General features: G+C 41.2%; 1 protein-coding gene across 3 annotated transcripts in view; it reads left to right on the forward strand.

Moving 5' to 3' along the window:
• The window catches only part of MYT1 (myelin transcription factor 1), a 160024-nt gene that overhangs the window by 110257 nt on the left and 31698 nt on the right, over positions 1-18069 (forward strand). For 2 of the 3 annotated variants that reach the window (XM_087928877.1, XM_087928875.1), the window contains exons 14-17: positions 837-991; positions 4972-5034; positions 5375-5443; positions 14016-14078. In XM_087928877.1, coding sequence (XP_087785003.1) covers positions 837-991; positions 4972-5034; positions 5375-5443; positions 14016-14078 — 350 coding nt within the window. The remainder of the gene's footprint in view (positions 1-836; positions 992-4971; positions 5035-5374; positions 5444-14015; positions 14079-18069) is intronic. The other variant, XM_087928876.1, reaches the window with a different exon arrangement.

Consider the following 18069-nt stretch of genomic DNA (forward strand, 5'->3'; position numbering starts at 1 on the left):
AGGAACTGGGGAAGGACAAAATCCAGCTGGGCAGAACAGGGGAGAGGTAGAGCAAGGGAGAGGGAATTCAGAGGAAGACCCAGGCCCACCCCTTCTTCATCCTAGGGCACACAGGGAGGAAAGGAGAAGGGAGCAACGTGAGTTGCGTGGCTTACAGGGGAGGAAAGGGCCCTGATTCCCTTCCTTAGCTGCAGCTGGGAATAGTGTTTAAAAAGGGAAGCTGCGCACAGCAAGTTTTTGGGAGCAAATTATGAATTATCTGATATCATAGAGGCTTATTTGTGCTCCTGGCGTCTTCCCAACTTTGTGTGTTTTGCTGTGCTTTCACGTCTGCAATTCCTTCTCCTGCCCCATCAAGTTAATTACTATAGCGTGGTTTGTTCGGACTTTTAGTTATAGTTTGTACGTACTTTGTTTTCGATTGAATTTCCTCCACTTAATGACTGTTCCTGGGAGAGTTTTTCTCCAGCCGAAGGTAACCTGGACATTGTGGGCAAAGTTGGAAATAATAAAAGGACTCTTCTTGCTTATTTGATTGTGTTGCCTTTGTGACGCCACGGGTCATCACAAAAAGGATGCAAATGACCAGCTGTCTGCAAAGAAGTATAAATCCTTCCATTTCCCCACCATTCTGTCAGAGCTGAAGAAGCTTCTTGGATGAGAAGCGAACTGTCTTCAAAGAAAAACCAGAAAGTCCAATTGCCTCCTGAAAAAAGCACTTTGGGGACAACCATGACCTGGATGACTGAGAATCTCCATAGATATAGTGTTGTGGCTGGTTTTGCAAAGTTACCTCTACTCCTTCCAGAATATTTTCTGGGTTTCCTTTTTTGCAGTCGGAGCCCGCCGCCCGTTCATTTGCCTCCTCAGAAGCCGACGAACAAGAAGTCCCAGAAGAAAACTTCGAAGAAAGAAAATATCCGGGGGAAATCACCTTAACCAACTTCAAGCTCAAGTTCCTTTCCAAGGAAATCAAGAAAGAGTTACTCACGTGAGTCTGCCCACTTGGCTAAGCAGTTGTGCCATAAAAGATCCGAGAGGGGACAAACTCCCTTTATAATTTTTTTTATTTTATTTTATTTCCAAACTTAAAATGCAAAAAAAAAAAGACAAAAAGACAAAAAATAGAACAAAAATGTAAAAAGAAGAAAAGACAAAGGGGGGAAAGACAAAAAGATAACAAAACAAAATCAGAAAAATGTGCTTTAAAAACAGAGTAACAACAATACAGGTAGTCCTCGATTTACGTCCACAATTGAGCCCAAAATTTATGTTGCTAAGTGAGACGCTTGTCACATGGGTTTTGCCCCATTTTATGACTTTTCTTGCCACAGTTGTTAAGTGAATTGCTGTAGTTGGTAAGTGAGTAACCCGGTTGTTAAGTGAATCTGGCCTCCCTCTTGACTTTGCTTGTCAGAAGGTCACAAAAGGGGATCACATGCTCCAACCGTCATAAATATGAATCGGTTGCCAAGCGTCTGGATTTTGATCATGTGACCCTGGAGATGCGGCAACGGTCGTGAGAAAAATGGGTTGTAATGGTCACTTTTTTTCAGGGCCGTTGCAACTTGAAATATTCACTAAACGAACTGTTGTAAGTCAAGGACTATCTGTTCACATAACTGTATGTCTCTGATTGAATACAGATAAATATATTTCAATAGTTCCTCCCGCCGTTGCAAAATAGGCCCACAATATATGAACTTCTAGATCTCTATTTATTGAACTACTATATGGCATTAAAAAAAATATTTAAAATAGGAAAATCTATTATCAGTCAACCAATTTGACCTACCACCACTCTGCTGTTAGCGGGTGATCCCAAAAGAAAGCTAGATTTCAACAGTAACTGTTCTATTAACGATCTGTTATTGCAAGGGTCTTCAAACTTGGCAAGTTTTAGACTTGTGGACTTCAACTCCCAGCATTCCTGAGCTAACAGGACTGGAGGGGGAATTCTGGGAGTTGAAGTCCGCTAGTCTTTAAGCTGCCAAGTTTGAAGACCTCTGTGTTATTTTATTCAACTAACAGAAGGTCCAAAACAGCTTCTAGTCTACCATAAAGCTACCGCAATAGATCCTCCTCCAACTCTCTCTAGCTTGCTTTGGCATTCGGATTCCTGTGTTTAGCAGGGGGTGGAGTCCATCCAAGAGACCCTTCCCACCATTGGCTTCTGGGATGCAATTCTATGAAAGAAGGGATAACTTTGCTGGGTGAATGGGGCAGACGTGGGAAGTTCAAACGTCATGTGAAAAAGTATGATTTCACAGAAAGAGGAGTGGAAATTTGGAACCGACTTCCAGGGGAGATGGCGGGTCGGTCATCAATAACTGAATTTAAACATGCTTGGGATAAACACATGTCCATCACCCGGCAACTATTATAAAATTTAAAATAATTTTGAAATAATAAATAAATGTATCAAAAATGACTAGCACTGATGATGTTAGCTAGTTTGGGTAATGAAATGTCTGCAAGAAAACAACCCAGCAAAGAGGGCACCAAGGATCTCCTCCTCCTCCTCCTTCTCCTTCTCCTCCTCCTCCTTCTCCTCCTCCTCCTCACTCCCTTCTAGCATTGATCAAGTTGCCTAGTTGGGTAATGAAATGTCTGCAAGAAAAAAAACCCAGCAAAGAGGGCACCAAGGATCTCCTTCTTCTCCTTCTCCTCCTCCTCCTCCTCCTCCCCACTCCCTTCTAGCATTGATGAAGTTGCCTAGCTGGGTAATGAAATGTCTGCAAGAAAACAACCCAGCTCAGAGAGCACCAAGGATCTCTCCTTCTTCTCCTTCTCCTTCTCCTCCTCCTCCTCCTCCCCCCTCCCCACTCCCTTCTAGCATTGATGAAGTTGCCTAGCTGGGTAATGAAATGTCTGCAAGAAGACAACCAAGCTCAGAGAGCACCAAAGACCCCAAGGTTGTTGTCCTTTTCCTCCTCTCCCTCCTCCTCCTCCTCTCCATAAACCCCACTCTCTTCCAGCATTGATGATGTTGCCTAGCTGGGTAATGAAACATCTTGCGTTTGCAAGCAATCATGCTCAGAGAGCATCTTATATTAAAAAGAAGAAGAAACAAAACCTCTCGAAGGACAGATTCCATGAATTGCTAATCCCTTTTTTCTGCCGTCTGTGCTTCTGCATTGAAAATCCCACCCAAGATTCATTCATATTTCATAACAGGAAAGATTTTAATTTAACCTAAAAGCTGTTGATACGAAGAGCCATTCCATATGGTCTCTTGAAGCTTTGCCACGATTTAAGAATGGGGGGTGTGTGGAACGGTTAATCTAAACCACCCCAATCTTAACGTCTGCTTGAAGTGGTGATAAATGCATTTTATTTACATTCGTGCTAGAAATGTGGTGGGAGAAGAAAAACAACTTTAGATAAACAGATTGCTTCGCTTCCTTGTTTGCACGCTGTCACAACATTCCCTGAAAACTACCATTTCCGAAATGTCTTCCCCACTTCGAAACATCTTTTCCAAATAGAAAAGGGGAGGGGTGTGTGTGTGTGTGTGTGTGTGTGTGTGCACGCGCAATGGATGTGATGTGTCTATTGGGATAAATACACAACAAATGGCAAGGTAAAAATCATCAGCAGGCGTGTTTTAATGCTTAGGAATGTCAAAAGGAGGAAAAAAAGGATAAGAGTTTATATTTACAGGAACACTTTTATCGGCAATGTTTCCCTGTGGTTGTATATTCTCTGAAAAAAAATCAACCCCCTTTTTTTTTTCCTTTGAAATCTACTCTTCAACTCATTTGGCCTCTCAACTTAATAATTCCAGGGAGCTGAGATAAACTTCAGTCTCTGGTTAAATCGTTGGGAGGATTCAGCTGCTTAGCTAACAATATTAAAGGATTTGGCACGATTCTCACTATTTAAATTAAAAAGTTGACCAGCCTGAGAGAATCCATGGTACAAGACTCAAGATGTTTAAATCTTTTTGGGGACATTTATTTAGTTTAAAGTTTAAAGGAAATTTCCAATTGCTTAACATAGCCATACTGGATAGCAGAAGAGCTTAAAAAAAAAATATGGCTGGTTAATGGAATCCAGTGGTTGAGTTCGTATAACACTGTATATGACAAACAAATAAACTATGGTTTAATGAGAAGGCATGGTTCATGCAACAGGGTAAAACAGAGACTCATAGAACTGGAAGGTCTTCTATCTAGTGAAACCTCCTGTCCGAGGCAGGAATCCTTATAGCATCCCAGACGATGTTTTCTTGAAGACCTCTAATGATGGAGCATTCACAACTTCTGAAGGCAAACTGATCCACTGATTAATTGTTCTCATTGTCAGGAAATTCCTCCTTAGTTCTAGATTGCTTTTCTCCTTGATTAGTTTCTACCCATTGCTTCTTATCTTGCCTTCAGGTGAAGAAAGCTTGAAAGCTTCCACTGATGAAGCTCCCACAACTTATAGAATAGAGTAGAGTAGAGTAGAGTAGAGTAGAGTAGAGTAGAGTAGAGTAGAATAAAACAGAACAGAACAGAACAGAACAGAACAGAACAGAACAGAATAGAATAGAATAGAATAGAATAGAATAGAATAGAATAGAATAGAATAGAATAGAATGTTTCATTGGCCAAGTGTGATTGGACACACAAGGAATTTGTCTTGGTGCAAATGCTCTCAGTATACATAAAAGAAAAGATACATTCATCAAGAATCATCAGGTACAACACTTAATAATAGTCATAAGTACAATAAGCAATCAAATCATACTAGGAAACAGTCTGAAGGTCATTGGGAGGTGACTGGACACCTAAAAACCCCTAAAACTCTTTGATAGTTCCCTCTTCCTTGAATTTCTATGACAAAGAGAGAGAGAGAAAGAGATTATCTCCTCCTTTTTTTTTCTAGTTTTAGATTTTTTTTTTCCACATATGCACAAATCTTACTGATTTCTTTATATTTTTTGGCCACTCACATTTTCTTTTCCCCATGATTATTTTCGTTCAGTTGCCCTACCCCAGGCTGTGATGGGAGCGGACACATCACGGGAAATTATGCTTCTCACCGCAGGTTAGTTGACCTTACCTACCCTTACTCTTTTCGGATTGTGACCGTCTCTTTAAAAAAAAAATATATCTTTTTTTTTTTAAAAATTGTAAGTGTGGATTCTTTGGTTCTATTCCAGGGGCGGGCAAATATGGCAACTTTATGACCGATGGACTTCAACTCCCAGAATTCCTGAGCCAGCCATGAATGGCTGGCTCAGGAATTCTGGGAATTGAAGTCCAACGGTGATAAAGTGGCTCTAATTGCTTGCCCTTCTTCTATTCCCTCTTCCCCTTGCTTTGATCTTCCCAACTTTTTTTTTTTTTTTTTAGCTTACCCAAATATTCCATCTCTTCTTTTTCAGCCTTTCTGGTTGTCCTCTTGCTGACAAGAGTCTCAGAAACCTCATGGCTGCCCACTCTGCTGACCTCAAGTATGTTTGCGCTCAACTTTCTTTTTCTTTTTTCCCCTATTCCTCTTGCTTCTTATTCTTTGGCTTGCAAATTTCCCTTTAAAGTCAAAATCTGCCTGAGAACGGACTTTCGGTACCGATTCACAACATGTACAGGTAGTTCCCGACTTACAGCCATTCGTTTAGCGACCGAAGTTACCACAGTAATGAAAAAAGAGAGAGAGCCGATGACCATTTTTCACACTTACGACTGTCATAGCATCCCCCCCCGCCCACAATCACGTGATCAAAATTCGGCCGCTTAGCCTACCGGCTCGCATTTATGACGATTGCCATGTCCTGGAGTCATGTAATCCCCATTTTGCGACCTTCTGATAAACAAAATCAATGGGGAAGAAAAAGATTCACTTAACAACTGGGTTACTCACTTATCAGTTGCAGTGATTCACTTAGCGACTGTGGCAAGAAAGGTCGTAAAAACGGGGCAACACTCACTTAACAGCTGCCTTACTTAGCCAGAGAAGTTTTGCATTCCATTGTGGTCGTAAGTCAAGGACTACTTGTATTGGATTGGGAAGGGAAGGGACTCAGGCGTTGGATGACAGTAGGAAAAAGTGGCCTGAATTTTGTATACATTCACACTGATTTAATCTATATATATTTGAATCTCAGGCAGATTTTGATGGACCATCCTTGACTTATGCAACCCTATTTTTCCCCTAAACCTCTTAATAATTTTCTAGTAAACAATGCAATATCAGCCGTCCTCCTTCTGCCTAATAGCACTGGTTTTGTTAACAGAGTTGACAATTTATGGACCGCAAACTACAAAGACAGCAAAATGCCTGGCCTACTCTGGGGAAAAAAAAATGTCCAAAGTTGATCAAACAACAATCTAACTAGCTTCTCCCTTTGTGGAACTCGAGAATGTCTATCAGTTCTTTCTCCCAATGATGGCATCGTTTTTCCTCCTTCAGTTAAAACTCGATTAATTAAGTTTTCTCTATGCATCGTTGCATTCAGAGTTACTACAGGTAATCCTCAACTTGGGACCAAAATTGAACCCGGAATTATGGTCGTAAGTCACACAGCGGTGATTAAGCAGGACATCAAATGATTTTGCAATCCTTTTTACATTGGTTCTTAAGCAGGGGTGGGCTTTCAAAATTTTAGCAAAGAGTTGCTAGGTGGGCTCAGAGCACCAAGGATAACACAGTCCTCTTCCTCCTCCTCCTGCCCCCTGCAAATCCCACCCCTTCTAGCACTGATTTTGTTACCTAGTTGGGCAATGAAACATCTGCAAGAAAACACCCAAACTTCACAGTCATCCTCCTCCTCCTCGTCCTGAGTCATGACTCTAGAAGAAATCTCTATCTATCTCTATATTTCCCATAAAGGTAACCCATTCCTTGTTCTAAAAATAACTTCTGCTTCAGGAATCCTGGCTCAGATCAGATCAGTGTCTGCCCAGAGAACATCTCATCCACTCCAACAGAGAGAAAATGTTCACACTTCCGAGGATGACTTCTTGGGCAGCTTAGCAACACCACCCCAAAAGCCCAAGGAACTTACATTTGGAAATATTTTTTTTTTTTGAGCTGGTCAGAGGTTGGAACAGAACCCTAAGCAAAAAAATAAGAAAAAAAGGGGGAGATAAATAGATTAGTCACAAAAATGAGCCAAGAATTGCAAGCAAGGACCTTATAGCCCCATGGAAGGCAAGACTTATTTATTTTCCCATAAAAATCATCTGTGACATATCACCAGATAACTAGATGTCACCCATACACCCATTCCTTTTTTGGATTTATGAAGGACACACGCAACCACAATTCAGCCCAAAATGTATGCGGCTAATGAACCATTTGAGTTTTGCCCTTTCTATGACCTTCCTTGCTGCCGCCATTAAGCGAACCACCACAGTTGTGAAGTTAGTCACACGGTTGTTAAGTGAATCTGGCTCCCCCGTGGACTTTCAGAAGGTTGCAAAAAAGGGGTTCACGTGACCCCGGGATTTGCCGGGGGGGAGGAGGAGGAGGAGGAAGACGACTGTGAAGCTTTATTGTTTTCTTGCAGATGTTCCATTGCTCAACTAGGTAACTTCATCAGTACTAGAAGGGAAGGGGCGTTTGTGGTGGAGGTGGAGGACTGGAGAGGAAGAGGGGAAGGAGGATGAGGACTGTGGGGTCCTTGGTCCCCTCTCTAAATGTTTCAGGAGCCAACTGGGTCAGGACTGGGATTCAAACATCTCAACAACCGGTTCGCTGCCCGGCTGCTGTGCAGGCATGGCCATGGTGGGTGTGGACTATCAAAACTTCCTGTTTTTGGCTTCCGGTGGGCCTCCAGAGCCCGGGGAGGCCATTTTCACCCTCCCAAGGGTCCAGAGGACTCTCCTGGGCCTTTGGGAGGGCAAAAACAGCCTCCCTCAGCCTTTGGAGGCCCTCTGGAAACTGGAAATAGGCCTGTTTCAGGACTTCCAGAAGGCCCAATTTTCACCCACCCAGAGCCTCCGCACGGGACCCTGTACTTAACCTCCATCGAGGTAAGTACAGAGTCCCGTGCGGAGGCTCTGGGAGCCTTGTGGAAACTCCTGGGAGGGGAGGGCGTGGCCAGACAGTTGTTTGAAATACTGATTCGGCGAGCCAGCTGTAAAACTTTAACATCCAGTTTGCCCGAACCAATCCCAACCGGTAGAATCCCACTCCTGAACTGGGTATCATCATCCCTGCTAGAAGGGAGTGAGATTGGCAGGCAAGAGGAGGAGATAATTCCTGCAGTGATTCACTTGACAAACATGGCAAGAAAAGTTGTAAAAAATGAGGCAAAACTCAGTGAACAATTGTCTCACTTAGCAACGTAAATGTTGGGCTCGATTGTGGTCACAAGTTGAGGACTACCTGTATTATCCACCTACTTGGATATGCAGCAAAACACTGAATAGAACAGAACAGAACAGAACAGAATTCTTTATTGGCCAAGTGTGACTGGACACACAAGGAGTTTGTCTTGGTGCAAATGCTCTCAGTGTACATAAAAAAGAAAAGATACTTTTGTCAAGAATTATAAGGTACAACACTTAATGATAGTTATAGGGTACAATAAGCAATCAAACCAACTTCACACCAACAAGAAAAGAATTCCAGTTGGCATAATTCAACTTCCAGATATCTCTAGCTTCTCATCAACTAGTTGTGTCATGAAACGTCTGCAAGAAAGCAACCGAGCTCAGAGAATACCAGGGACATCATTGTGTCGTTGTTCATTGTCAGCAGATCAATTCACGTTGTGTCATACATCACAAACATTTTCCCAAAGATCTACACATTCCTGCACCAAAAATTGGTAAACCAAGCTGAGAGTTATCAAAGGTTGCCTGCCCTCTGAACTGCCCTAACCGAGATCTTCCTTCACGGGGAGAATGGAATACATCAACTTACAACAGTTCACTTAATGACAGTTAGAAGTAACAATGCCACTGAAAAAAGTGACTTATGACCGTTTTTCAACACTTAGCAATCTTTGTGACATCCTCATGGTCACATGATCGAAATTCAGATAGAATAGAATAGAATAGAATAGAATAGAATAGAATAGAATAGAATAGAATAGAATAGAAAACATGAAGTGGAGTGCAATGGAATAGATTAGAAGAGAACAGAACAGAACAGAACAGAACAGAACAGAGAACTGGAATAGAATAGAATAGAATAGAATAGAATAGAGTAGAGTAGAGTAGAGTAGAGTAGAGTAGAGTAGAGTAGAGTAGAATAGAATAGAATAGAATAGAATAGAATAGAATAGAATAGAAAACATGGAGTGGAGTGCAATGGAATGGAATAGATTGGAAGAGAAAAGAGAACAAAACAGAACAGAACAGAATAGAGAATTGGAATAGAATAGAATAGAATAGAGAATAGAATAGAATAGAATTAGAATTAGAATTAGAATTAGAATTAGAATTAGAATTAGAATTAGAATTAGAATTCTTTATTGCCCAAGTATGATTGGACACACAAGGAATTTGTCTTTGGTGCGTTAGCTCTCAGTGTACGTAAAAAGAAAAAATAAGAATCATCAGGTACAACACTTAATGATAGTCATAAATTACTAGATAAGCAATCAAATCATACCAGGAAATAAATAAAATAATATAAATCGTAGACATTCAAGCAACAAGGTTATAGTCATAAATGGGAGGGGATGCTTGGGAACTGTCTCATATTTATGACGGTTGCAGAGTCCCAGGGTCCTGTGATCCCCTTTTGCGACCTTCCAACCAGCCAAGTCAATGGGGAAGCCAGATTCACTTAACAACCGTTTCTACCTTAACAACTGCAATGATTCACTTAACAAACGTGGCAAAAAAGGTCGTAAAATGGGGCAAAACTCACTTAACAAATGGCTCAGAAATTTGGGGCTCCATTGCGGTCGTAAGCCGAGCATTACCTATATCTTGATCCGGAGGCTGCTGGATGTCTTAATAAGGTGCTAATTACACTGGCAAAGTCGTGAATGATTGTTAGGAGGAGTTCCAAGAGAATTATTTTTCAAGATTTGCAATGCGCAAAGGGGGTGGAATTTAGTTCCTGCACTTATGGAGAACATCAAGTTGTTGTGTTGGAAAGAATAATTACCTTCATGACGCCTGTCCCTTTTAATCTTACACTCTCTTCTTTGACTCTGAATGAGCTTTTGCAACACTGGTGAAGTGATAACTATTTTTATTACACTTCCAGAGAGTATATTTCCACATTGCTAACACGATGCGCTATCCTTTGCATCCCTGTGCAATTTAAAAAAAAATAATAATAATAGGAGTCAACAGGTAGTCCTCAACTTGCAACAGTTCATTTAGTGACCATTCATAGTTACAACAGCACTGAAAAAAAGTGACTTATGGTCATTTTTCATATCAGCACTGCAGCATCCCAATGGTCACGTGATCAAAATTCAGACATTTGACAATTGACTCGTATTTATGATGGTGTGTCCTGGGGTCATGTGATCAACTTTTGTGACCTTCTGACAAGCAAAGTTTTTCATATCTGGGAAGCCAGATTCACTTAAGGACCATGTTTCTAACTGAACAACTGCAACGGTTCACTTAGCAACTGTGGGAAGAAATGTCGTAAAATGGGACAGCATTCACTTAACAAATGTCTCAGAAATGTTGGGCTCAAATGTCGTAAGTCGAGGACTGCCACTATTAATCCATTTAGAAGTCATGAAAATTCCCATGTTCCCCCATGCCAGAAAAAGAAAATTATCTCCAGCCCATTCAAGTCTTTCAAAGCACAGATTTAACTGCATTTTTCTGATAGTTGTCCAAATTTTTTTTTTAAATTATAACATATAATGGGAAATTGAGGCAGATAATTGATGATAGATAGTCCTCAATGTACAACTGCAATTGGGGGCAGGATTTCTGTGGTTATGAAAGCCATGTAGGGGTGGGATTCACCCAGTTTGGACCAGTTCACCCGAACTGGTAGTTCTGGTGATTGGTTGGTCCCGCCCAACTTGCCCCTGGCTGGTTGTTAACCAATTGAATCCCACCACATCAATGTTATGACTTCTTTGCCACGTTTGTTAAATGAAATGCTGCCATGGATAAATGAATCGGATGGTCATTAAGCAAATCTGGTTTTCTCACACTTACTTTGCTTTCTAGGAGCTGGCTGGGAAGGTCTTAAATAGCAATAGCCCTTATTAGACTTATATACTGCTTTACAGTGCTTTAGAGCCCTCTCTAAGCTGTTGACAGAGTCAGCCTCTTGCACCCCCAACAATCTGGGCCCTCATTGTACCCACCTCAGAAGGATGGAAGGCAGAGTCAACCTTGAGCCTGGTGGGATTCGATCTGCCAAATTGTAGGCAGCCGGCTGCAGAAGTAGCTTGCAGTACTGCACTCTAACCACTGCGCCACAGAGGCTCCTAAATGGTGGTCATGTGACCTCAGGACACTGCAACCATTTTAAAAACAGGTTGGTTGCCAACTGTCCAGATTTTGATCATGTGACTGTGGGATGCTGCGATGCTCGTCAGCGCAAGGACCAGTCGTAAGTCATCATTTTCAGTATCTTTGTAACTTTGAACAGTCACTAAACGAATGACTGTAAGTTGAGGACTACCTGTATATTAAAAAAAAATTACCACATATAATTGTAGATCAGCCTTTCTGCAGATAATCCGACCGGCCAAATTTCAAGCAGTTTATCATGAAAAGTGCACCACTGATCCTCAAAAATTTAACCATACCAACAGCGAAACTTTAAACTGTTGCGTTGTCATTTATAAAACTGCACCATTTTAAGATTGTGACCGGCTTTTAAAAAGCAGAGCTCTGGTTCATAGACAAGCCAAACCCAATTTTAGAAGCTAAAATTCTTGACTTATCCACAAGTATAGACGGTAAACAAAAAAGAAACTTTGGGAGCTCTGAAGTCCTCAAAAATCTTCATGACCGACGCGACACCATTCCTTTCTTCTGCTTAAAAACCCCTGGGGGCTATCTATAAAGAATATTTTATTTTGTTTTTATTAATTAAATTTATTTTGCGGGCTGTTTTTCTACAAAGTGACTCTGGGTGGCTTATAACATACTATTGTAACAATTTCAGAACCAGAAGTTTTTCCCAATACAGATAGTCCTCGACATACAACCACAACTGAGTGCAAAATTTATGTTACTTGCCGCCTTTGTGAAGTAAATCACTGCAGTTGTTAAGTTACTAACACGGTTGTTAAGTAAAACTGGATTCCCCCATGGACTTTGCTTGTCAAAAGGTGTTCTGACCCAACTAGGGTCCCAAAGAGCAAACACAGACAAAGGCAGCAGCCCCCACCTTTCAAGGTTTAATAACAAATTCTGTTCTGAAGGCTGCTTTCCACTAATTCGCTCCGACAAGAAAGAGCCTTGCCAAGTTGTTTGTCAAGGCTGCCAAAAACCCAGAGATAAGAACTAATTTACAAGATTCTCCAAACACGAATTAAAATGTCCACCAGTCGAGCTTAAGAGCTTCTTTGCCGTCTGCAAAGAACACTTTTCCAAACCTGGCTTGTATCCTCTTGAGGGAGGGGCCATTACCTTGCATCCTTACTCCTGAGTCACTTTTGCTGCTGAAATTGTTCTTTCCTCCGAGCAATCCTTCGTGCTCGTGCACTTGGCACAGGCTCCTCGGGAAACTCCTCATCACTGCTGCCAGCCCCCACAATCTCTGAAGGCAGCAGTCCACTCCCTGATGGTCCTGGCCCCTCATCAGAGTCCTCGCTCTCCTCAGCCGTCTGCACCTGCTGCCAGGTAACCACAACAAAAGGCTGCAAAAGGGAATAACATAACCCTGGGACACTGCAGCCATCGTAAATGTGAGGGGTCTTCCTTCCCCAGTTTCCTCCACAGCCACCAAAGCCACATTCCCAACACCCTGTCAGCTGTTCGACCTCCCCCTCGGAATCAGATTACAACAGGTGCATGACAGTAACCTTATTGCAGTTGCAAGTCGAGGACTACTTGTAGGTAATTATAAAGGAGTGCTCAATACTAAAATTCCACTCGATAGTAGAATTAATAACCACAGGAATTGGTGAGCTCTCTTTCTTGGATGTCTTCAAGCACAAACCGGTCCCCCAATGATTGGAAATAATATGGAAGTGGTTCTTGTTTAGTGGCTACTGGGACTGGCAACGCAGTCATTAAGCAAAGCAGTCACTAATTGAAACTACAGCTGTGCTTCTGATCTGTCTTCAGCTTTCCTTTGCTTTACAGGCTTGCAAAGGTTGTAAGAGTGAGGTTTGGTCATAATTTGGTCACAATTACATTGATGTAATTGAATGGTTTCTGTACAAGGCAGTCGCTAAATGAGGACTATCTATTTCAGTTCCTGAAGAGAGCAGGGTTGAATTTGTTGGTTTGGCCCCTCTCTTTCAAAACTAAGCTCCTCTGAATGTGGGAAAATCATTTGAGTCTTCATTCCAGCCCAGATTTTTGTTCTCATCTTCATCCAGCTTCCAATCTCCATTCAGTAGTAATAAATTTGATAGGTCCATGTATCCCCTTGGTTTTACAGTTTTATTTCTCTTTTCTGTGCTCTGAGAATCCTAGGAGACAATAGATCTACAATGACAAATGATAGAGATAAAAGAGAGAGAGAGAGAGAGAGAAAAAAAACCCCACAATCCTCAAACTTCTGTGATGAAAACAATTGACTCTGAAGTTATAGACTAGGTTTGCCTTACTCTAATGTGTAAATTGTAGGGAAGCAGATTTACTATCACGTTTATGTCCATCTGGAATTTCCTTCATCGAAATTTACCTACATTAAAAAAGAAAAGAAAAAACAGTTTCCCATCTGAGATAAGGATGATAATTATTTCTTTTCTTTCTTTTCTTTTCCTTCTCCTCTTCCTTCTCCTTCTTCCTTACTTCTTTCCTTCCTACCTACTTCTCTCCTCTATTCCTTTCTCTCCCTCTTCCTCCTCCGTCTCCTCCTCCTCCTCTTTTTCTTCCTCTTCCTTCCTTTCTTCCTTCTCTATCCCTCCCCTCTCCTTCCTTCCTCCCTCCCTCCCTCCTCCTCCTCCATCTTCTTCCTCTCAGGTGCCCAACTCCTGGCTGTGATGGGTCCGGTCATATAACAGGAAATTACGCATCACATAGGAGGTAAGTTGAAAATGCGTCTACAAAAAAAAAAAGAGATCGACGGCAGAAAGAGAGGAAGTGAATCGGTGTATTTGGGGAACTGATGAGCCCAGGCCTCTTTTCAAGGGAGTCAGGAAAGCCAAGACAAAGCCAAGGCAACCACATAATTCATTGCCTGAGTTATGGTCATGGCCGCCATCTTGATTTTTTTCCCTCCATCCCATCCCACTTGTTTATGCATTCTTTTAAGAATGATTTATTGAGCCATCCATCTCACTAATCTGACTCTGGGCAGCCCACTAAGGTTTAAAAGCACAAGATTAAAGTACATATAGTTTCCCCTCTGTTAATGCAGCCCAAGACTGTGTTGGTTTTTTTGAGCAGCTGCTGCACACTGCTGGCTCACATTTAAGTAATTGTCCACTAGAACTCCAAGATCCTTCTCACAGTTACTACTATTGAGTACTTATGCCTGTTCCCCCCACTCATCTGCATAACCATGAACAGTGCTCTCTGATCTTGGTTATTTGCTTGCTCGTACTGATGATGTTACCTAGTTGGGTAATGAAATGACTGCAAGAAAACCATCAAGCTCAGAGAGCACTAAGGACACCACAGTTCAACCCTGAGCTACAAATATTCCCCTCTTATTGGCACGAACAGTCTAAAAGAGCTGTTAAAGAGAACCAGTCAAATTTAAGTTAAAAAAAGAAGAAGAATGAAGCTAAGGAACTTTCTAATGCAATAAATGTAATAATAATCTCCCCCTCCCCTCTTCAATTTTCCAACTTCCTATCTTGAGCCTTAGAGGACTGGACAGAATGTGATTAAAATACATATTATATATGCATTCCCCTCAAAAAAATAATTCAGTTTCAATTCTGAAGTCATTTCTAGTTTCTCTTTCAAGTCATTTCAGAATAGAGCTGGAAGGGACCTTGTAGGTCTTCTAGTCCAACCTCCTGCTCTAGCAGGAGTCACTATACCATTTCAGACAAATGGTTGTCCAATCTCTTCTTAAACATCTTCAGTGATGAAGCTCCTACAACTTCTGAAGGCAAAGTGTCCCACTGGTTAATTGTCCTCACTGTTAGGAAGTTTCTCCTTAAATCTAGGTTGCTTCTCTCCTTGATTAGTTTCCATCCGTTGTTTCTTGTCTTGTCCTCTGGTGCTTTGGAAAATAAATTGACACACACACAAACACACACACCCGTCTTCTTTGTGCCTGTCCCTCAAATACTGGAACACTGCTATCATGTCCTGCCTAGTCCTTCTTTTCTCTAGACTGGGCATACCCAAATCTTGCAACCGTTCTTCCTATGTTTTAGTCCCCAGGCCTTTCATCATCTTAGTTGCTCTTCTCTGCTCTCTTTCCAAAGTCTCAACATCTTTTATTTTTTTCCTTGGCGCAATAGACAAATTGCAACATATTCGGAAAAGTTAGCAAAAGACGAATCCAACTTTCATCTCTCGAATCTGCTTTTCAAAAAAAAAAAGCTAAACTTTCCGGAATCAGATTACTTACCTTCTCTGCAGTGGGTATAATGATAAAAGGCTCCGATTTTAGCTGACGCAAAATTCCTGTTAATAACACCACTGTATTTATGACTCCTATTATCTTTTTCAAACATTAATGAGGGCCTCGGCAGTCTCCCATTTGAACAGCTCCATTAACATCTGCCATCTGCTAGCAAATACCTTCCTGGCCAGACACTATTAATTGCAAAAGCTGCTCCCCTTAAAGCAAATGGCTGCCTTTTTTTTTTTTCCCATTTTCTTTTTAATTTTCACCACCGCTTGCCTCCCTTCTGAGGTGTGGAAATGGAAATTATCAAATCAAAGCACATGTGGAAATATCAAAGGGAAGAATGGTTCCTTTTTCAGTGTTAGGATGAAAATGAGATGTTCATTTTCAGGGGGAAATGAAAAATTAATACTTTCCTGGGAGCAAGGAATGGGGGTGGGGGCGGCGTGTAAGGAAGATTTCCCCAACTTGGGGCCCAGCCAATAAATTATTTAGATAGTAGAAATTCCTCTTTCTTTAGTCACATCCATCTTAACCAGAGTTCGTTAAATATTTATAGATAGTCTTCAACTTACGAACCACAATTGAGCCCAGAATTTATGTTGCTAAGTGGGAAATTTGTTAGGTGAATTTTGCCCCGTTTTGCAACCTTTCTTGCCACTGATGTTAAGTGACTCACTGCAGTCGTTAAGTTAGTAACCCGGTTGTTAAGTGAATCTGGCTTCTGTTCAGAGTTTTGCAGCATTATTTGAGTGCCAGAAAAATAAACACAGATGGCTGATGCTTCATTTAACATCTTTATAAACATAATAAGTAGATTTTACAAACCAGTTGTAGATTTCTCCAACATGGAGCAAACTCAGACAGAAGCATGTTGCTAGTAACTTCAGTAGCACAGAGAACAGAGGGAACTTCCAGCTTCACTTTAGTTCAGCAAGCAAGCAGAGGAGAGAAGCACTTTCATTTTCAACAGACAGACTCAGAGCTTATCATAGCTTCAGAGCTGCAGAGCTTAATATAGAGCCAAGCCTAGGCTACTTCTAGTTTCAGTTTCCAAACAGTCTTCATTGGCTGATTTAGTTGCTATGCCTATTCATTGGCTGACCTTGTTACCAAGCTCTATTCCAGTTCAGGAATATACTTTGCAGCTTTCCCACTGACTTTCCTTGTCAGAAGGTTACAAAAGGGGATTACATGATCCTGGGATACTGAAACTGTCATAAATGCGAGTCAGTTGATCACATGACCAGGGAGATGCCACAATGGTCATTAGTGTGAAAAATAGTGAAAAAAACCTTTTCAGCATCACTGTAAGTTCAAACACTCCCTAAATGAGCTATTGTAAATTAAGGACTATCTGTATTTACTTATATCCTGCCTGTATTGTTTTTTGTTAAAAATAACTCAAGGCAGCAGACATATTTAATACACATTACTCCTCCTGTTTTCCCCACAAAATTCCAGCTGGCTTTCATACCTAAAGTGGGACTAGAACTCACAGTGTCCTGGTGATTGTTCCAAAATCAATCAAACAGCTTTCACATCTAACGTAGGACTAGAATTCAACATCTCCTGGTGATTGATCCAAAATCTCCCGGTCAGCTATCATGCCTAAGGCAGTACTAGAACTCACCATGTCCTGGTAATTGTCCCAAAGTCACACAAGTGGATTTCATGCTAAGGCAGGACTAGAAGTTACAATCTCCTGGTAATTGTCCCAGAGTCACCCAGCCAGAATAGTCATTAATGCAAGGACCAGTTTGAAGTCATTTTCTTTCTTTCTTTCTTTCTTTCTTTCTTTCTTTCTTTCTTTCTTTCTTTCTTCTTTCTTTCTTTCTTTATTTTATTTGTCGAGCATGTATTAGATAACAGATATAAGTATAAACATGATTATTAATACATGAAAGGTACGAATAAAAGGGACATTGGGTCAGGGACAGTAGATAGGTTGGTGCACTTATGCATGCCCCTTAAAGACCTCTTAGGAATGGGTTGAAGTCAACAGTAGACAGTCTAAGGTTAAAGTTTTGGGGGTTTGGGGAAGAGTCAGGTAGAGTATTCCAGACATTGATCACTCTGTTGCTGAAGTCGTATTTCCTGCAATCGAGTTTGGAGCGGTTTACCTTGAGTTTGTATCTATTGTGTGCCCGTGTATTATTGTGGTTGAAGTTGAAGTAGTCATTGACAGGTAGGTTATTGCAATGGATAATTTTTTGTACTACGCTTAGGTTGGACTGAAGTCAGTGTAGTTCTCTAAGTTCTCTCTTTTAGGCGTTATCTAAGCCTAAAATTTCAAGTCTGGTGGCATAAGGTAATTCTGTTTCGAGTAGAAGAGTAGAGGACTCTTTTCGTGAAATAACTCTCAATTGTGTTTAATGTCTGATATGCAATGTGGGTTCCAGACAGATGAGCTATATTCAAGAATTGGTCTAGCAAATGTTTTGTTTAGAGCAGTTGGGACTTCGAACCATTGTCAAACGAAGGGTT

The sequence above is a fragment of the Pseudonaja textilis genome, chromosome 3 (assembly GCF_049901715.1).
Source record: "Pseudonaja textilis isolate UNSWEBS1 chromosome 3, rPseTex1.2, whole genome shotgun sequence".
NCBI lineage: Eukaryota > Metazoa > Chordata > Lepidosauria > Squamata > Elapidae > Pseudonaja > Pseudonaja textilis.